The sequence below is a fragment of the Dendrobates tinctorius genome, unplaced genomic scaffold (genome assembly GCF_039654945.1).
Source record: "Dendrobates tinctorius isolate UK_male_01 unplaced genomic scaffold, ASM3965494v1 ptg000003l, whole genome shotgun sequence".
NCBI lineage: Eukaryota > Metazoa > Chordata > Amphibia > Anura > Dendrobatidae > Dendrobates > Dendrobates tinctorius.
Window position 1 is genome coordinate 54,826,179 of NW_027361671.1, and position 22,165 is coordinate 54,848,343.

The 22,165-nt window shown below is 42.2% G+C and overlaps 1 protein-coding gene across 2 annotated transcripts in view; it reads right to left on the reverse strand.

The window, feature by feature from the left end:
• The window catches only part of PGGT1B (protein geranylgeranyltransferase type I subunit beta), a 57,226-nt gene that overhangs the window by 11,445 nt on the left and 23,616 nt on the right, over window positions 1-22,165 (reverse strand). For both annotated transcript variants that reach the window (XM_073552589.1, XM_073552527.1), the window contains exons 3-6: window positions 21,641-21,708; window positions 17,106-17,257; window positions 9,942-10,074; window positions 697-742 (exon numbers count right to left, since the gene is read on the reverse strand). In XM_073552589.1, the coding sequence (XP_073408690.1) occupies window positions 697-742; window positions 9,942-10,074; window positions 17,106-17,257; window positions 21,641-21,708 (399 nt within the window). The remainder of the gene's footprint in view (window positions 1-696; window positions 743-9,941; window positions 10,075-17,105; window positions 17,258-21,640; window positions 21,709-22,165) is intronic.

Genomic DNA, 22,165 nt, shown 5'->3' on the forward strand with positions numbered 1-22,165 from the left:
CGATTTTTTTTTCCTATACTTTGCATGGGATGCACTTATGTGCGCATACACATGCGTTTGTATGCGTTTTTCCGCGCATGCGTTTTTTTGTGGTATGCGCTCGGGCGCACAAAATGCATCCTGTTGCATTTTTTGAGCGTCCGACTTGCCTCAAAAAAACGCATGCGCGCGCAATGCGTTTTTTTACAGCAAGACACCCATTATAAGTCTATGGGTGCGCATATGTGCGCATTGGCATGCTTATGTATGCGTTTTTTTGCGCGTGCGTTTTTTTTTTTACCATTAGTTGGACAATGGAATTTAGGGGTTTGGGTTAGAGTTAGGGTTAGTTAAGGGGGTTTAGGGCTAGGGTTAGGGTTAGCTAGGGTTTAGGGTTAAGGTCAGGGTTAGGGTCAGGGTTAGGATCAGGGTTAGGGTTAGGGTTAGTAAAGTCATGGTTTGGGTTAGTGTGAGGGGCCACCTAATGTTGGAAAAAAAACGCAAACGCGGTAAAAACGCACTAAAAACGCATACAAACGCATAAAAACGCTGCGTTTTTTTCATGCATGCTCATAAAAATGCTTGAAAAAAACGCAGCATTTGTATGCATTTGTATGCGTTTTTTCTATGCGTTTTTTTGCGCTAAAAACGCGCTGGAAAAGAAAGCAAGTGTGAAATTAGCCTAACACGGTACATCTTTCCTGTATCACTTCTTACCGTGAGCTTCTAATCCGGCTCCTTGTCCCAGGGCATTTTCATATGACTGCACCGAAAAGAAAAAATAAATAAATCACAAGTTACTGATGTATAAGACTTGTTCACTTACACTTTTCACCGTCAGTCACCAGTACTTTCCTGGGATGACTGCCCATATTGGTATCCCCTACCTGACTGATCTCTGCCATGATTGCCCTGCCATGTGATATGTCATTGGCGCTTACCCGCTCCTTTCACATTAGCTGCTATTTCTCTATAGCTTGTAGCCTTACTACAGGTTCTCATTGTGCCTGCCTTAGTGGCTCATTCTATACCACCTATATCCACCAGGACTCCTTTTTCTTTCTTCCTTTTTTTGCAGTTGGCTCACTAGGTCTCAACATTATTGTCCTAGGTTATTATACCACCCATGGGGATGCCCATTTTTGGCTGTTTGCTCCTGTTTGGAGGGACCTTATACGCAGGTGATCATCCATTTGAGTCAGCTGTTATTGTGGCTTATATATTCTGTTTGTGCCCTATTATTGACTGCATTTTTGCATCATAATTGCATACTTATCGTGCCACTTTGGTTACTATGTATACAGGGGTGATTGCTATGTTGTTTAAATGGTTTTATTTTTTGGATGTGTTTTGGTGTATTCTGTGATTTACTTTCACACACATCAGGTGTGCGCATTACATACACACTGACCTTTTCTCTCCTCCTTATTTAATTCACCAGTAACATTCAACATAGATGCGGTCATCGTCTTTACCACGGAAAACTGACGTTTCTGCCCAAACTGGCTGACTTCTACTTAATGTGTACGGGGCCTTAGAGAAGGATGTGTGCGCTGGTGGCATGTTATCAATGCAGTATGTGAAGTCACTGATTCTACAGAAAATGTCCGTGACAACCACAGTCACCGCTGTCATCTATAGTGCTTGTTGCCAGGCAACAGCACAAATATTTTCAAGTCCTGGATAAATATTACAATGTAAACCAATATTCAGGAGGACGTCTGTAGGCCGTTTGCCGCATTCATTTTTCCTAGTGTCATCTTTTGCGCACTCACAATATTTTTTGTACACTTTTAGACCCGGCTCACATCACATTTATCAGTCTACCCTCGGGTACAAGTTTTCAGCATACAATTAGCATATATGTAACACGTTACACAAAACTATACCATTATTATGTTTTCATCTACATGGTTGACATATTTGGAAATGTCTGGGTATGTTTGCATACACTTCCCCATTTACAATTTTAATACACGTCAACTCGAGATGAACGGATCGCTTTGTGCAACCCTGGTCCAAGGTCTGGGCCAGTGCTCTCTGGATGTGGACATGACCTGCGCCAATTTCCCGAGCTTCCGGAATCCCTGGCGCAGTATTTGATTCGACAGCCTGGCATGAAGCTATCTGTGCGGCCAAGGTAAGGAAATGTATGCAGCTACTGTCAACGACCAGAGAGCACAGATGCAATCCGCTCAGTTCTAAAGTCAGCCCACTACCCTAATAATTCAGCATAATTAGCTGGGTTATTGGAGAGCGTTAACACTACTTTTTCTACTACAAAAAAATGAAAACAGCAAAAAAAGATAAAAATGTATAAGCTTAGTATATGAAGAAGTAAACCATTCTATTCTCCAAAATATAAAAAAAAAATACTATGCTTATGTAGAAAAAGGTCAAACAAAGCTAAAACTAAGCTAAGTCTCTCAGAAAGTTCTTCAATCCCAGTGGTCAAGGCCGGCCAACATATGTTTTCAGGATTTCCTTAGTATTGATGATAATTCCATCATCCATTTGTGCAACACTAAGGGAATTGTGAAAACGCGACCTGAAGGCCCACTGTGTAAAGGCCTCCATACACATTAGGCTAATGTTGGCTGAACCAGTCAATATCGATGGGTTCAGCCAACGGTCCAACGTGAATGGGGTCGGGAAAGATGTCAATCGCGCACGTCCAATTTCAGACTACTGATTGCATTGTTTTACGTGAGATAAGTCGCCAACCGACATGTCAGTGTTCTCATAGAGAAGAGCGCTCCTGTGCATGGGAGATATAGCGGAGATGGCTATTGGCCAAACAATCGGCCATCTACTGTGTATGACTAGTCTTAGACTACATTTGGAAATGCATAAATCTGTGGCAGAAATATTACAGACAAAGAAGAGATCTAGGATTTGAAAAGGACATTTTTTTAATTTAGATTACCTTAAAAAAATACAATAAAATAAATCAAAATGTGAACTTTTCTAATCCTAGATCTCTTCTCTGTCTGATATTTCGGTCACAGACTTATGAATTTCCATGAGTTATTGAAGTGCTATGTATAATTTTTCGGACTCAGTGATAAATAGACTTCATTTGGCCCAGTAAAGTCTGGACACTTCCACTGTGTATTAAACTGAACCGAAAAAATGAACTTGAGTACAAGTTGGTATGCATGCAAGATAGGAGCATGTTCACACCAGCCATTTAAACAGTCAAAAACCACAGACAGAACAAAATGAACACATACCTTGCTGTAAGTATAAGCAGGGTATATGTTCATTTTGTTTCTGTCCGATGCCGTGCACTAAAGCATATACCGCTGGTGGAGCGTATACATGGGGCATTAACAGGACCTTACTTTGTACAGTTGTGGCCAAAAGTATTGACAACCCTGCAATTCTGTCAGATAATACTCAGTTTCTTCCTGAAAATGATTGCAAACACAAATTCTTTGGTATTATTATCTTCATTTAATTTGTCTTAAATGAAAAACACAAAAGAGAATGAAGCAAAAAGAAAACATTGATCATTTCACACAAAACTCCAAAAATGGGCCAGACAAAAGTATTGGCACCCTCAGCCTAATACTTGGTTGCACAACCTTTAGCCAAAATAACTGTGACCAACCGCTTCCGGTAACCATAAATGAGTTTCTTACAATGCTCTGCTGGAATTTTAGACCATTCTTCTTTGGCAAACTGCTCCAGGTCCCTGATATCAGAAGGGTGCCTTCTCCAAACTGCCATTTTTAGGTCTCTCCACAGGTGTTCTATGGGATTCAGGTCTGGACTCATTGCTGGCCACCTTAGAAGTCTCCAGTGCTTTCTCTCAAACCATTTTCTAGTGCTTTTTGAAGTGTGTTTTGGGTCATTGTCCTGCTGCAAGACCCATGACCTCTGAGAGAGACCCAGCTTTCTCACACTGGGCCCTACATCATGCTACAAAATTTGTTGCGAGTCTTCAGACTTCATAATGCCATGCACACGGTCAAGCAGTTCAGTGCCAGAGGCAGCACAGCAACCCCAAAACATCAGGGAACCTCCGCCATGTTTGACTGTAGGGACCGTGTTCTTTTCTTTGAATGCCTCTTTTTTTCTCCTATAAACTCTATGTTGATGCCTTTGCCCAAAAAGCTCTACTTTTGTCTCATCTGACCAGAGAACATTCTTCCAAAACGTTTTAGGCTTTTTCAGGTAAGTTTTGGCAAACTTCAGCCTGGCTTTTTTATGTCTTGGGGTAAGAAGTGGGGTCTTCCTGGGTCTCCTACCATACAGTCCCTTTTGATTCAGATGCCGACGGATAGTACGGGTTGACACTGTTGTACCCTCGGACTGCAGGGCAGCTTGAACTTGTTTGGATGTTAGTCGAGGTTCTTTATCCAACATCCGCACAATCTTGCGTTGAAATCTCGTCAATTTTTCTTTTCCGTCCACATCTAGGGAGGTTAGCCACAGTGCCATGGGCTTTAAACTTCTTGATGACACTGTGCACGGTAGACACAGAAACATTCAGGTCTTTGGAGATGGACTTGTAGCCTTGAGATTGCTCATGCTTCCTCACAATTTGGTTTCTCAAGTCCTCAGACAGTTCTTTGGTCTTCTTTCTTTTCTCCATGCTCAATGTGGTACACGCAAGGACACAGGACAGAGGTTGAGTCAACTTTAATCCATGTCAACTGGCTGCAAGTGTGATATAGTTATTGCCAACACCTGTTAGATGCCACAGGTAAGTTACAGGTGCTGTTAATTACACAAATTAGAGAAGCATCACATGATTTTTCGAACAGTGCCAATACTTTTGTCCACCCTCTTTTTTATGTTTGGTGAGGAATTATATCCAATTTGGCTTTAGGACAATTCTTTTTGTGTTTTTTCATTTAAGACAAATTAAATGAAGATAATAATACCAAAGAATTTGTGTTTGCAATCATTTTCAGGAAGAAACTGAGTATTATCTGACAGAATTGCAGGGGTGTCAATACTTTTGGCCACAACTGTATGTGTATTTACAAGACTGCAACTCCATTTATATAGGGTAAATTTATTTCCGTTAAATTTTATAGATAAACATCAATAAAATAAAACTCTTAACCAAGAGTTGCACTTACAGACATGCTCTTACTACAACGACTAAACTAACACTCCATGCATTAGAAGACCATACTAAGAACTTCACCATTACAGCGAAAAGTGTCCGCCATACAAAAACATGAAATGCAAAGAAGGCCATTGCTCGCTGAAAATATTTCCATACAACGGAGTGAGGTTTTGCAAATCATGAGGCCACCATTGTCCTAAACATGAGGGACTTGCAAATGACAAACATAAGTAACAATACGTAGTTCATGAAAAGCTGGACGATGTCACACTGCACCTATTGTTAGCTCAGGACATAGAACAATGTTACACAGTGCACATTAATAGAAATCCCATGCAAAACACCAGCATTTAGGGAAAAGACGCACTTTATATTTTCCTACTCAAGAAGCAGCATATCAGGAGCATGGTCTGCAGCCGTCACACTACTAATCGTGGACTTCAGAGTCATTTGTGTATCGCACCATGCTGATCCTTGCAGTCGAAATGACAATTTCAAAACCAGCAGACAAAAGACAGGGACAATCTAATTTTTTTTGTTGCAAGGTGGCCAGCCATAAAAAATGTTTTGTTTTTTGAAAAAAAAAAGTTTAGAGTGTTGTAGAACAACAAAGGAAGTCATAATCACCTTACTGAACTCCACTACTACGGGTCGGGGCGTCCCGGTTCCTCTCTAGTCTCTACACGAACACTTCTAAGGCTACTTTCACACTAGCGTCGTGTGACGTACGTCGCAATGCGCCGTTTTGGAGAAAAAACGCATCCTGCAAAGTTGCCCGCAGGATGCGTTTTTTCTCCATAGACTTGCATTAGCGACGCATTGCGACGTATGGCCACACGTCGCATCCATCGTGCGACGGATGCGTCGTGTTTTGACAGCCGCGACACACAAAAAAAACGTTACAAGTAACGTTTTTTTGAACGTCGTGTCCGCCATTTTCGACCACGCATGCACGGCCGAAACTCCGCCCCCTCCTTCCTGGACATTACAATGGGGCAGCGGATGCATTGAAAAACTGCATCCGCTGCCCCCGTTGTGCAAATATTTCACAACGTGCGTCGGTACGTCGGCCCAACGCATTGCGACGGGCCCATACCAACGCAAGTGTGAAAGTAGCCTAATTGACTTCCCGACATGGATAGTGACAGCTATGGCTAATTGCTATCCCTTGGCAGCACCACAGAGAACACCTAATTTACCCATCTCAGTATCTCGGCATCTTAAGACATTCTGATCCCTTGGCAGGTAAATCATAATGTCCAGATCTTGTAAACTTCTAACTTTTCCAGCTTTATGCAAATGATGAAGATATTACACTTGTGCTTCCAAGTTGGTGCATTAAAACAAATAGAGGAGATCACGCAGAATCGGCACGTCCACTTGTAGATCAGTGATCATCCGATTGCTGCCTTCTGAATTCTCTAACCTTTTGGAGATTGTTTAAATAACTACATACCCCCCAAAAAGTCAGCGACATTAACTAACACCAGGTCACAATACAAATGCATTCCAGAATTCACAGTCCCATAATAAAGGCTGAGGCAGTGCAGGTGAAAAATACTGATGAAATAATCACTCTTAAGCCCCTTTCACATATCAGCTTTTTACCATCAGTCACAATCCGTTGGCTCGTCACAGATTGTGAAAAACTGATGCGACGGATCTGTTTTTTCAACGGATCCGACTAGCGAATCCGTCAAAAGAACGCATCCGTTTCTTCCATTTTTCGACGGATCCGTTTTTAAAAATGCCCAGACAGATATAGACAGATCTATAGATAGAACACATAGATATATCTATAGATATATAGCCATATATATTTAAAAAAAAAAAACAAAAATAGCAAGAAAAAAAATGGCATGGGCTCCTGCGCAATTTTCTGCACCAGATGGAGAAAGCCGACGGTCGGGGGCCAATATTTGTAGCCTGAGAAGGGGGTAATACCCATGGCCCTTTCCCAGGCTATGAATATCAGCCCGTAGCTGTCTGCACAGCCTTTACTGGCTATTAAAATAGGGGGATTGAAAAAAAAAAATGACGTGGGGTCCCCCTATATTTTATAGAAAGAAAGGCTACGCAGACAGCTGCAGGCTGATAATCATAGCCTAGGAAGGGGCCATGGATATTGGGCCCCCCAGCTACAAATACCAGCCCGCAGCCGCCCCAGAAATGGCGCATCTCTTAAATGTGCCAATTCTGGCACTTAGCCCTCTCTTCCCACTGCCATGTAGCAGTGGCATATGGGGGGTAATAAGGGGTTAATGTCACCTTGCTATTGTAAGGTGACATTAAGCTCGGTTAATAATGGAGAGGCGTCTATAAGACGCCACTCCAGTATTAATCTTACATTAAATAAAGGGTTAAAAAAAAACCCCACACATAAGAATAAAGTATTTTAACGAAATAAAACACAACACATTTTTTCTAAATTTTTATTGTACGCCTATCCAGTTGAAGCCATCGATCACCTAGCAAAAAAAATAAAACAAACCAACAATATACTTCCTGTCCGACGAAATCCCATTAACGATTGTCCCATGATGATCTCCCCTATAGAGCGATCACCTCAGCAGAGGTGACTGCTCTATACGCTTCCGATGACACACTGACCGGAGGATAACCCTCCGGCAGTGTATCATTGGAGATAAGCCTCTCGCTCTCGAGAAAATTCTCACGCTGTAGTGCCACAAAGTGACAGGTGAACTCCAATGACCTGTCGGCGACGGAGAGATACAATGCGGAGGATTATCTCAGTCATTGTATCGCCGGAGCCCTTGGAGAGCGGTCTCATCAGCTGATGTGACAGCTTCCCACGGGAGATCGTCGTGGGACAATCGTATTAATTGGATTATGTCGGACACAGGGAATATAGTGTTGATTTATTATTTTAATTTTTGTTTTTTTACAGGTGATCGAGGGCTTCGGGGATTAGGTGTAAATGGTAAGTATGGACTATATATATGTGTATGTTTTTTTTTACATTCAACACATTAGTTGGATGATGGCACTACTTCTGTCCCATCATTGGCTAATGTGTCAGTCACTGTAGCAGGCATATCCGGATGGGACTTGTAGTCCCATTAGACGATGCCTACAAACACACAGGCCTGCACAGATCCCCTGTACAGACCCGCACGGATCCGTTGCTGTCTGATTTTACGACGAAGACAAAAAACGTTCCCATGTCCGTTGTCTCCGGCTGACGGACAAAGAATTTCCAACGGATCCGTCGAACGACGGATGAAATGTGCGGCCATACGTTGCTAATACAAGTCAATGATGGAAAAAAAGGATCCAGCGGCATCAGTCGCTGAATCCGTTTTTTTCAAAATTCGACAGCTTGTGACTGATGGAAAAAAACTGATGTATGCAAGTGGCCTTACCCCTATCAATCGTGGAGTGGGTGGCTGCTTAATATTGCAATTGTATAAGGCTTGTATGGAGCACCAGTCACACAGATGTAGTGCACAGTGGGTTGCAGCCTATTAGTGATGCCTATACAATTAGATCCGGTGGGCTACCCAGTGATATACAAGTGCACCACATAGTGACAGGCATCCCATGTTCCTCAGCCAAAACTAAAGGGCCCTGCTGAGTCAAACTGCATCTTTTAATCTTTTTGTTACACATATTTGTCCATGGTGCAGGTAAGACTATCAGTGTTGGCTGGGGAAATTGGGGTGTTTGGCCATGTGGGGTGCACATATACGGTGCTCAGCTAATACAATGGACGTCACAAATAGGCTGTGAGCCAGACAGTGTGCACCACGTGTATCTATGCTACTGGCGCAATATACAAGTCTTATCCACATGCACTTTTAATACTAGGCGCCACCCCACGGATGTATAGTAAGTTAGTAAGTGGTTGCATTCAGTATTTTGCTCTTGTGCTTCCCCTGCCTTTATCATGGGGCCTGCTGCATCCGGTTAGTACATTAGTATTGTGCCCTGGTGTTCGTAAGTATGGCTTGCGTATTTTGTGATATTTTTTGCATTTTATATCCTTTTTGGTGAGTTACCAAAAAGGTCTGCCTTTCTCAATCATGTAAAGGTACTGTCACACTTAGCGATGCACCAGCGATCCCTGCCAGCGATATGACGCGGTCAGGATCGCTGGTGCATTGCTAAGTGGTCGCTAGTGAGCTGCCACACAGGCAGATCTCACTAGCGACATCGCTGGGGATGGGGGTCGCTACTTACCTGTCAGACGAGGCGATCCTGCGTCCTCCCGCCCGCGTCCACGCGTCGCTCATCGTCACAGCAAGAAGCGCCGCAGGAAGCGCCCGACGAGAAACAGTCCGGCCTGTTCTCACGCGATCAGCGATAACCAGCGGGGGAGCGGGTTGTAGGTAAGTATCACACATAGCGATATCGCTAGCAATATCGCTATAACGTCACAAGTTATAGCGATATTGCTAGCGATATCTCTTAGTGTGACATGCCCTTAAGGCTCATACAGGAAACATCTGCCAAAGCAGGAGGCGATTTAACAAGTTCTTCTCCAGATTAGCTTACAATGGGATGCCAGACTGAGAACCAACCTGTGTGTCGTCCATATGTCCTAAACTTGCATGATGACCGAAGACGACATTGTCAGACAACGCCTTTAACATTCCTGAGACATCCCTGTTGGCTATAATGTTAAGGTCTAACTATAGTCAAAAGAAATCAATTTTTCCTTCGCTAAACAGTTCAACCCAATGAATAGATGACCACTTGATTTTTATACTAGAGAACACACAATTTTGATCAGCAAGAATTTATCTCTGATATAATCTCCATGGACAATTTTACTGTGTTTTGAACAAATGTCTTTTATTGAATGCTACAAAAAACATGAAAGATAAAAAAATACAGATATAATGGAGAAAGTACTTACCATACTTCTTCTAATATATTCTATTGACTTCTCTATATTCATCCCTGACCAATCATTGAGCATGTAACAAATGCATGAAGCACAGTACACAAATCTCATGTCATTCTCGCTTCCTTCAGGCACAGCACAAAAACTGCACAGAAAAAAGAAAAAGTGTTATTTTCCATGTTGATCATCACCAAGTGATGTAGTTATGGAAAAGTATACAGGACCAGACACAAGGTCAGCTGACGATGACTATTGACCTGTCAAGACCGTTACGTAAAGAAGCGCTTACTTTTTTATTAAATAGTGCAGAAGAGACTATTATAAAAGTATATTATTGTAGAGGGTTTTGTGTGTCTTGCGTATACCTGTTTAAGTTAAATGTGAAATATGTGGGTTAGTTGCCATCTTGATTCTGTCTTCCCCCTCTGATATGGATTTCCTTATACTGACTAGATTTCCCATGATGCCAGAGACTCCACATAATAATTTTGCTCAGCAAATTGCAGCCAGTGATAAATCAGTGAAATAGAGCGGCTGTTACCTGATGTATACAGCAGAGTCTCAGTGTCTCCTGTGTGATGTATATACAGTCTGTGTCTCCTGTGTAATGTATACAGCATAGTCTCAGTGTGATGTATATACAACAGCCTGAGTATCTTATGTGAGGTATACAGCAGTCTCACTGTCTCCTGTGTGGTGCATACACAGCAGAGAGTCTCGGTGTATCCTATGTGATGTGTATAAGGCAGGGTCTTCCCGTATCCTATGTTATGTGCGGAAAGCAGAGTCTCGCCTTCTACATCACTGTGTTTATATAAATCAGAAATAATAGAACTGCTAGGCTGACATCTTGTCTAAACATTAGCACATGTACAGGACTGGTTGTCACCCAGAATAACTTCTTCAAAGCAGCACTCCAGGTTATCACCTATGGTTTATGACTTTCCTGTTTTTTCCCTATTTGTGCTTTAGCTACTGTAAGGGAACCATCTCAACATGCAGTGATTTTCTGAGAAACATGTATTGGGCTTGTGCTTATACACAACACAAAGCTGCAGTGTAAAGCACCAAAGGGAGATAAAGCCAAAGAGTTAGGGTACCGTTACACATAGCGATGCACCAGCAATCCCGACAATGATACGACCTGGTAAGGATCGCTGGTGCATCGAACATGGTAGCTAGTAAGCTGTCAAACAGGCAGATCTACTCAACGACGCAGCAATGATACGGCGATCCGTATAACGACCTCGGCGGTCGTTGGGACTTTGTCACACAGCAGCTATTCTGACGACTCAGACCTCGATAAGTGTGAGTTCTGCGTCGCCAACGAGGTCGCTCGTCGTTATTATGGTGTCAAACACAGCGATGCATGCTGGACGCCAATGATCAAAAAATGGCCTGGGACATTCGAGCACGATCAGCAAGATCGCAGCGGGGGGGGGGTCGGTGGTCGCCGCTATGTGTCACACGTAGCGAGATCGATGTTGCGTCACAAAATATGTGACGTTTCAGCGATCTCGCTAACGATCTCGCTTAGTGAGACGGGGCCTTTAGGAGTTGCATTGCAAACTATTGTGCAGCCTAGACCACTGGATTTCAACAGCAAGATAATCGTGAACGAACATTGTTAAAAAGGCTCATTTCACAATGATCATGCCATATAAACATGTGCTGATCACCCAATGAGCGAGCAAAACACTACTTCATTGGATAAAATGGTCTTTTGTGCAGCACAAAAGATCATCATTCTTGGCAGTGCATTATCCTGTGTAAACAGGACTCAGGGTGCCATAGTTATCGGGCAGCATATGTGTTCTGCGCCATCGCTAAACACACATCGTCACTTAGGTATGCCTGTGGTGTTTAACCCCTTCATGACCTATTTTGACCTTAATGACCTGGCCATTTTTTGTTATTTTGACCAGTGTCCCTTTATGAGGTAATAACTGAATTTCAGGAAAGCAAAGTTTGATCAGCTTAGAGAGGACCTTCACCGAATTGATTGGGACAATGTCCTCAAAAATAGGAGCACAGAAAATAAATGGGAAATATTTAAATCAGTTTTACACACCCACTGCGAGCTAGCCATACCGTACAGATATAAAAGGGCTAGGAACAGGAGAACACCAATGTGGCTAAATAAAGATGTAAAAAGGGCAATAAATAACAAGAACAAGGCATTTAAGAAGCTAAAACAAGAAGGCAATGAAGGAGCATTAAAAAGTTATAGAGAAAAAAGTAAAATGTGTAAAAAACAAATACATTTAGCAAAAGTGGAAACTGAGAGACTCATTGCTAAGGAAAGTAAAACAAACCCTAAACTATTCTTTAATTATATAAACAGTAAAATGATTAAAATTGATGGTGTCGGCCCTTTAAAGAACAATGAGGGTGAAATCATAGAGAGCGATGTGGGAAAAGCAAATGTTTTAAATATTTTTTTCTCAAAAGTGTTCACACAGGAAATGGATTTGCCAGGGGAAATGCAGAGTGATAATGTAAACTCCCCATTAAGTATTGCCTGCCTAACCCAGGAAGAAGTGCAGAACCGCCTTAGCAAGATTAAAATTGACAAATCACCAGGCCCTGATGGCATTCACCCTCGGGTATTAAGGGAGTTAAGTAATGTGATAGACAGGCCTCTATTCCTTATATTTAAAGACTATAGAAACAGGGTCTGTTCCTTTTGATTGGCGGCAAGCAAATGTGGTACCAATATTCAAAAAGGGGTGTAAAAGGGAACCTGGAAACTATAGGCCGGTAAGCTTAACATCTGTTGTGGGTAAAATTTTTGAAGGGTTTCTAAGGGATACCATTATGGAATATCTCAATGTTAATAAATGTTTAACTTCATATCAACATGGATTTATGAAGGATCGCTCCTGTCAAACTAACCTGATCAGCTTCTATGAGGATGTAAGCTCTCAAATGGACCAAGGAGAATCATTGGATGTCATTTATCTCAACTTCTCTAAAGCATTTGACACTGTCCCACATAAAAGATTGGTAAGTAAGAGGAGAAAGCTTGGGTTAGGGGAAAATGTGTGTAGATGGGTAGGTAGCTGGCTTAGTGATAGAAAACAAAGAGTGGTTTTTAATGGTGCATACTCAGATTGGGCCAGGGTTACTAGTGGGGTACCACAGGGTTCTGTATTGGGCCCCCTACTATTTAATATATTTATTAATGATCTAGTGGATGGCTTACACAGTAAAATATCAGTATTTGCAGATGATACAAAACTATGTAAGGTAGTTAACACAAAGGAGGACAGTTCGCAACTACAGACAGATTTGAGTAAATTGGAGAATTGGGCTGAAAAATGGCAAATGAGGTTTAACACAGGTAAGTGTAAGGTTATGCACATGGGAAGGAGAAACAGATGCTATAATTACTTACTAAATGGGAAACTGCTGGGGAAATCTGACATGGAAAAAGACTTAGGCATCTTAGTCAATAAGAAGCTAAATTGGAGTGCCTAGTGTCAGGCAGCTGCCACCAAAGCAAATAGGGTCATGGGATGCATTAGAAGAGGTCTGGGGACACGAGATGAAAACATAATTCTCCCTCTGTACAAATCACTCATCAGACCACACTTGGAGTATTGTGTGCAATTTTGGACGCCGGTGCTCAAGACATTACTGAACTTGAAAGGGTTCAAAGGCGGGCTACTAAAACGATAAATGGAGTTGGTTCACTACAATACCCAGAAAGGTTATCAAAATTCGGTCTATTTACTCTAGAAAAGAGAAGACTTAGGGGAGACCTAATATATATGTACAAGTATATCAGAGGGCAATACAGAGATCTCTCCAATGAACTGTTTGTACCAAGGAGTGTGACAAGAACAAGGGGGCATTCTCTTCGTTTGGAGGAAAGACAATTTCTGCACCAGCATAGAAGAGGGTTCTTCACGGTAAGAGCAGTGAGGCTCTGGAATTCTCTTCCTGAGGAAGTGGTGATGGCCAACTCACTGAATGAATTTAATGGATGCTTTTCTTGTGAGTAACAGTATAGAAGGTTACGAATAACATAATATTATAGGTAGATGATTGACCCAGCTTAGGGGAAGGAATTTTTTTCCCTATGGAGAAAATTGGCTTCTACTCTGTGGGTTTTTTGTCTTCCCCAGGATCAACAATGCAGAACAGCTGCACTAAAAATAGGCTGAACTAGATGGACATAAGGTCTTCCTTCAGCCTTCAAAACTATGTTACTATGTTATAAGGGTTAAAAGTTGACCAGCGATTTCTCATTTTTACAACAAAATTTACAAAACCATTTTTTTAGGGACCACCTCACATTTGAAGTCACTTTGAGGGGTCTATATGGCAGAAAATACCCTAAAGTGACACCATTCTAAAAACTGCACCCATCAAGCTACTCAAAACTACATTCAAGAAGATTATTAACCCTTCAGGTGCTTCACAGGAACTAAAGCAACGCGGAAGGAAAAAAATGGACATTTTAATTTTTACAACAAAAACTTTCTTTTAAAAACATATTAAAAACATATGTGACATGCACAAGTGTGAATAAGTCGGTCAGACAATGCTCACACCGCCCAATAGCTGAAGCACAACAAGAAAACACAAAATGACAAATTTGCAAAAATACTCTGCAGTAAAAAACATGACAGTAATCAGCAAGTGCTGTATAGCAAATACAGGGTATTTTGTTGATACATTTTTTGCAAAAAATGTATACCAAGCTGCTTCACCACGTCACGGTATCCCTTCATGAAGCAGTCCCTATCTAATGTATTTAAAACCTGAACATGTGAACAGTGTCTAAATGAACAAGATACAGACAGGCGCCTCCTAGTATATGGGCCTGTGGTGTAAGACAGCTCATTTATGTGCATGTCACACAGGAGAAAAACTTTCTTTTAGCATCAACTTTTTCATTTTTACATGGGCAACAGGATAAAATGGATCCTAAAATTTGTTGGGCAAATTCTCCTGAGTACACAGATACCTCATATGTGGTCATAAACCGCTGTTTAGGCGCACGGCAGGGCTCAGAAGGGAAGGAGCGCCATTTGACTTTTTGAATGGAAAATATGGTGAAATATTTAGCGGTTGCCATGTCACGTTTGGAGAGCCCCTGTATGCCTAAACAGTAAAACAAAACACAAGTGACACCATTTTGGAAACTAGACCCCTTAAGGAACTTATCTAGACCGTGGTGAGCACCTTGAACCCCCAAGTGCTTCACAGAAGTTTATAACCCAGAGCAGTGAAAATAAAAAAATCATTTTTTTTCCTCAAAAATGATTTTTTAGCCCGCTATTTTTTATTTTCACAATGCTAACAGGAGAAACTGGACCCCAAAAGTTGTTGTGCAATTTGTCCTGAGTACACTGATACCCCATATGTGGCGGGGAACCACTGTTTGGGCACATGGGAGAGCTTGGAAGGGAAGGAGCGCCTTTTGGAATGCAGACTTTGATGGAATGTTCTGTGGGCGTCATGTTGCGTTTGCAGAGCCCCTGATGTGCCTAAACAGTAGAAACCCCCCCCACAAGTGACATTTTGGAAACTAAACCCCCCAAGGAGCTTATCTAGATGTGTAGTGAGCACTTTGAACCCCCAAGTGCTTCACAGAAGTTTATAAACGCAGAGCCGTGAAAATAAAAAAATCATTTTTTTTCCTCAAAATGATTTTTTTAGCCAGCTATTCTTTATTTTCCCAAGGGTAACAGGAAAAATTGAACCCCAAAAGTTGTTGTCCAGTTTGTCGAGGCTCGGAAGGGAAGTAATGACGCTTTGAAATGCTGACTTGATGGAATGGTCTGCGGGCGTCATGTTACGCTTGCAGAGCCCCTGATGTGCCTAAACAGTAGAAACCCCCAAAAGTGACCCTATTTTGGAAACTAGACCCCTCAAGGAACTTATTTAGATGTGTGGTGAGCACTTTGAACCAACAAGTCCTTCACAGAAGTTTAGAACGCAGAACCGTGAAAATAAAAAATCAATTTTTTCCCTCAAAAAATGATTTTTTAGCCCCGAATCTTTTATTTTCAAAAGGGTAACAGGAGAAATTTGATCCCATATGTGGGGGCAAACCACTGTTTGGGGACACGTCGAGGCTCGGAATGGAGGGAGCACTGTTTGACTTTTTGAATGCAAAATTGGCTGGAATCAATGGTGGCGCCATGTCGCGTTTGGAGACCCCCTGATGTGCCTAAATAGTGGAAACCCCTCAATTCTAACTCAACCCTAACCCCAACCCACCTCTAACCCTAATCGTAACCCTAATTTCAATCCTAACCCCAATTCCAACCCTAATTCCAACCCTAACTCTAATTCCAACTCTAATCCCACCCAATTCCAACCCTAATTCTAACCCCAATGGAAAAATAAAAATATTTTCTTTATTTTATCATTTGTCCCTACCTATGGGGGTGATAAACGGGGGGGTTTATTTCCTTTTTTTATTTTGATCACTGTGATAGAGTTTATCACAGTGATCAAAATGTACCTGCAATGAATGAATGAATCTGCATCGGCAAGTTCGGCGGGCGCACTGCGCATGCGCCCGCCATTTTGCAAGATGGCGGTACCCATGAAGGATCCCGGATGGGCACCAGGACGGACACAGGGACATAGGAGGCTTTGGGGATGAGCGAAGCAGGTGGTGACGGTGGCGGTAAATCGCTGCGTTTGTCGGTGGCGGGGGTTGTCAGATCGGTCTCCAGCCATGGCTAATGCTATTGCAGCATCGGCCATGGCTGGATTGTAATATTTCACCAAATTTCATTGTTTCAATTTTAACAGCCAATCAGAGCGATCGTAGCCACGGAGGGGGGGGGGTAAGCCACCCCCCCTGGGGTGTAGCACAAGGGGTCCTGTACCTGCAGGTCGGGTGACCTTTCATCACCCGACCCGCAGGAGGGCGATCAATTGATGACGCCACATAGGCGTCATAGGTCGGATTGGCACCGACTTTCGTGACGCCTACGTGGCGTCAAAGGTTAGGAAAAGGTTAAATGACCATCGATCAGTAAAAGCTGACAATCGGTGGTCATATCTTGCTACCACTTCGTCCATGTAAACGGATCTTTAGGCGAAGATATAGATACTCATCGCTGGTCTACATTATTGAGATCTCACTTTACATTACCAGTATACAGTAATAAATGCATATTTAAATAGTACTGAAATGTGGGAACATACCTTCCATCAGGGAGCTGAAGAGCGCGTAGTCCTGCAAGACATGCCTCCTTATTGACACGGCTCAGATCATCACCCAGTATTAGCAAGCTGGACAGAGCGGTGTAGGTCATTGCTATGTGGCCACTGTCATACGGATGGTAAAAGCCATGGCCCTGCAGAAGATCAATGTACAAATCAATGATTGATGGACCTGTTGCATTGGGGACAATGGAAAACTAATGTTTGTAAGATAAAACTGATACAAATGTCTTCCCTGGCACAAAGTAAGATAAGTGCGCTACCAAGTGTCACTGGCTGTCCTGATAAGGAGCCTGAGAAAAGGATCTACACATAAGAGAGAATCTCATATTTGTGAACTGAATACCTGCAGAAAGTGCGACTTGTCAATGTATTGTTCCTACCTGGCAGATGGACAACTCGTAGTAAAAAAGACAACAACCCCCAACTGTAAACTACTGCAGTCAGAAGGCAAATACAAGTCATATGGCTGCGGTTTCATGCCTTTATAGATTCAGGGGACTCATGGGTGATGTCTGCCACCCTTGAAATTATCAGTACAACGTCAGTAATAAAATATATTTTGGGTTCTGTTAGAATATTGCTCTGTCAAGCAATAGAAAAAGACATAGCCGTTGACCGAGATGATGAATGTTCTGACAAATCAAACATCTTATCTTTACCGAATAGTGAAGTCAGGATTAAAATTAAAATGCCCTTCAGAGACTTTTCATGGAAGTACTGTATTCACCTATAATAGGTCTGTTTATTACATATATACATTATCTGCCTTTATCACATCACTCCAGCATCTGATCATTCAAGCAGAGTAGTGCACAGATCCGAAATGTTCTGTTGCGCCCCTAAACTGCTCTGGTAACGTATAAGCTGAGCACCTCTGCCCTTTGGCTTGAGAGACTGCTGAAGGTCAACAGGACCAGGACTTTAAAAGGGAACCGGTCATCCGTTTTGCCCTAAAACTATGACCTTATTCAGCTCCTGTGCTGCAGTCCATCAATGGTTATATAACGCTTGATTCCCCCCACCAAAATCTGTGCTGCAGTCAATGGCTATATAATCCCCCTTGAATTCCCCTCTATACCCACCAAAAAAACCTTTTGACGTTCTCCCTCGTTGTATGTCAATCATGTCAGTCCGGTCTGCTGAGCGTGGTTTTTGCAGTCTCCATCCCTCCTCCCGGCTGCTCGCTGTCCTCCTGCTGAGACTGACGTGGATGACTCCTCCCGCGTCATCTACATGACCGGTCGAAATCCCGTGCCTTCGCAGAGAAATCGCTGGCTCGTGCCTGCGCATTATGGTCTGTCCTACTGCGGGTACAGCCAAAAACATAAATGCGCCGTTATGATTCAGGCTCCACCTGCAGTATGACAGAGTATAGTGCGCAGACAAGAGCCGTCAATTTCTCTGCGCAGGCGCAAGATTTCGCCCGGCGATGTGGATAACACAGGAGTCGTCAGTCATGTCAATTACAGCAGGAGGACGTCGAGCAGCCGGTAGGAGGGATGGAGACCACAGAAACCACACACAGCAGACCGGACTGACATGATTAACATTAACAGCGAGGGAGAACGTCAAAAGGTTTTTTGGTGGGTATACAGTTGTGGCCAAAAGTATTGACACCCCTGCAATTTTGTCAGATAATACTCAGTTTCTTCCTGAAAATGATTGCAAACACAAATTCTTTGGTATTATTATCTTCATTTAATTTGTCTTAAATGAAAAAACACAAAAGAGAATGAAGCAAAAAGCAAAACATTGATCATTTCACACAAAACTCCAAAAATGGGCCAGACAAAAGTATTGGCACCCTCAGCCTAATACTTGGTTGCACAACCTTTAGCCAAAATAACTGCGACCAACCGCTTCCGGTAACCATCAATGAGTTTCTTACAATGCTCTGCTGGAATTTTAGACCATTCTTCTTTGGCAAACTGCTCCAGGTCCCTGATATTAGAAGGTTGCCTTCTCCAAACTGCAATTTTTAGATCTCTCCACAGGTGTTCTATGGGATTCAGGTCTGGACTCATTGCTGGCCACCTTAGAAGTCTCCAGTGCTTTCTCTCAAAACCATTTTCTAGTGCTTTTTGAAGTGTGTTTTGGGTCATTGTCCTGCTGCAAGATCCATGACCTCTGAGGGAGACCCAGCTTTCTCACACTGGGCCCTACATTATGCTGCAAAATTTGTTGGTAGTCTTCAGACTTCATATACCATGCACATGGTCAAGCAGTCCAGTGCCAGAGGCAGCAAAACAACCCCAAAACATCAGGGAACCTCCGCCATGTTTGACTGTAGGGACCGTGTTCTTTTCTTTGAATGCCTCTTTTTTTCTCCTGTAAACTCTATGTTGATGCCTTTGCCCAAAAAGCTCTACTTTTGTCTCATCTGACCAGAGAACATTCTTCCAAAACGTTTTAGGCTTTTTCAGGTAAGTTTTGGCAAACTCCAGCCTGGCTTTTTTATGTCTCGGGGTAAGAAGTGGGGTCTTCCTGGGTCGCCTACCATACAGTCCCTTTTCATTCAGACGCCAATGGATAGTACAGGTTGACACTGTTGTACCCTCGGACTGCAGGGCAGCTTGAACCTGTTTGGATGTTAGTCGAGGTTCTTTATCCAAAATCCGCACAATCTTGCGTTGAAATCTCTTGTCAATTTTTCTTTTCCGTCCACATCTAGGGAGGTTAGCCACAGTGCCATGGGCTTTAAACTTCTTGATGACACTGCGCACAGCAGACACAGGAACATTCAGGTCTTTGGAGATGGACTTGTAGCCTTGAGACTGCTCATGCTTCCTCACAATTTTGTTTCTCAAGTCCTCAGACAGTTCTTTGGTCTTCTTTCTTTTCTCCATGCTCAAAGTGGTACACACAAGGACACAGGACAGAGGTTGAGTCAACTTTAATCCATGTCAACTGGCTGCAAGTGTGATTTAGTTATTGCCAACACCTGTTAGGTGCCACAGGTAAGTTACAGGTGCTGTTAATTACACAAATTAGAGAAGCATCACATAATTTTTCGAACAGTGCCAATACTTTTGTCCACCCTCTTTTTTATGTTTGGTGTGGAATTATATCCAATTTGGCTTTAGGACAATTCTTTTTGTGGTTTTTCATTTAAGACAAATTAAATGAAGATAATAATACCAAAGAATTTGTGTTTGCAATCATTTTCAGGAAGAAACTGAGTATTATCTGACAAAATTGCAGGGTGTCAATACTTTTGGCCACAAATGTACAGGGGAATTCAAGGGGGATTATATAGCCATTGATGGACTGCAGCACAGGAGCTGAATAAGGTCATAGTTTTAGTTGACCCAGGATAAAACTGGTGACAGGTTCCCTATAAAAGAACTGAACAGAGGAAATCATGCGGCAAAAATTATGTACATGTTTAGTTAGAACTAAATATAGGAAGATTTCTTTGAAAAGCATTTGGGGCTACCTTCCAAAATATTCCCTACCATTAATAGTACAGTTTATGTATGTATTCATTACCATATACTAAAATATCCAGACTATATGATAATCTGCCAAATGTCAGATTCTGATGATGCTAGGTAAGAAAAACAAAAAAAAAACCTTTACTGTATATATAATGTTTGTCAATTGATTATAGACGACATTCAATAATCATCGTATTGCAGTAAACTAGAATATAAGCTACGATACAGTTTAAAATAGTTACTAAAAGGAGTTGTCCAGTTTGAGGTTTTAAGTCTGCAGTCACTCTGTGTGACTACAGACTTGCAAGTCCTCACAGCACGCGCACTGCACGCTGTCAGGATTTTCTGGTAACGGGAGCGGGCAGGCATGTGACCGCAAGTATGTGATGTGCATACCTACAGTAAGGTGACCACTAGACGTGTGCGGCCTCGCTCATTACAAGCCCGCTCATGGCACAGGAGTATCCTGCGCAGTGCCGATTCACAGTTACTGCAGACTTGAACACCAAGCCTGGTCAACCTTTATTACATATTGATTAAAACAGGTCTGTGTGTTATGTCTTTTTTATTTTAATTCTGGGTAATTTTTTTTTTCAGATCACAATTTGTTTTGAAAATTAAAATTAGCAATGTTCACTCTGGTCACAGGAGCGATTTTACGGTGCATTTAAACTCCGACGACTGCGGAAACCAATGCTTCCTAATAATCTTGCAATTTAAATAAACCAAAACACTCGTTCATGTGAAATGATCTTTTGGCTGGCCTAAAAAAAAACAAAAACAAAAAAAAAAACATGGTTCTCGGCAGCACATGTAATATTAATCACCATTGGGGTCCAGTCATGACCTCGAGCTCGTTTGACCAGCATAGGCCACATGCGTATTTTCACGGATGAAACTATGTGAGCCCCTATTATATGTCTATGGTACAAGGGGCGGGGTACAGCATAATGGCCCCCGTTATGAACAGTGACTTATGAAGGTAGAATGCTCTTCAGCCTCCCATGGTCTTTGGTCCATTGTGGATTTCCACGTTGAGGCCTTTATTTCATATAACAATTCCACTTGTTAGCATACCTTTGAAGGATTAAATGGCAACCCCAAACACGAGGAACCTCGAAACCCACATCGATCTAGATTGGATTCTTAAGAAAAAAAAATAAATATTAGGAAATTAATTGGTTTGCGTAAAATCTCAGGTAATAAATGCAATATGTTCTAAAATGCAGAAGTTTTAGAAAGTTTTTAGTCTGGATTTTGTTTGCGAGACTTTACAAAAGTGACAAAACCTTCAGACTGTAATTAATAATGGGATTAAAATTTATCGTATGTTTGGAAAACAGAAGTATGGACACATGACAAAGTGAGGAACGGAGTAAAGTCATATCACCTGTAGGTAATGGAAATCCAACATGCCGATCTTTATTAACACCCCGTCATCCCCCTGACAACTCTCTGGCCGACAGCGATGTCTCCAGAATCCTCTATATTCATGGACGCTCCACTCGGCCAAACATTTGTGTTTTTGTGACGAGATAGAGAAAGCGGCTATCAGACACCTTTGGCAGCGGCTCAGCTTCTCCAAGAACAAAATGTCTGAAT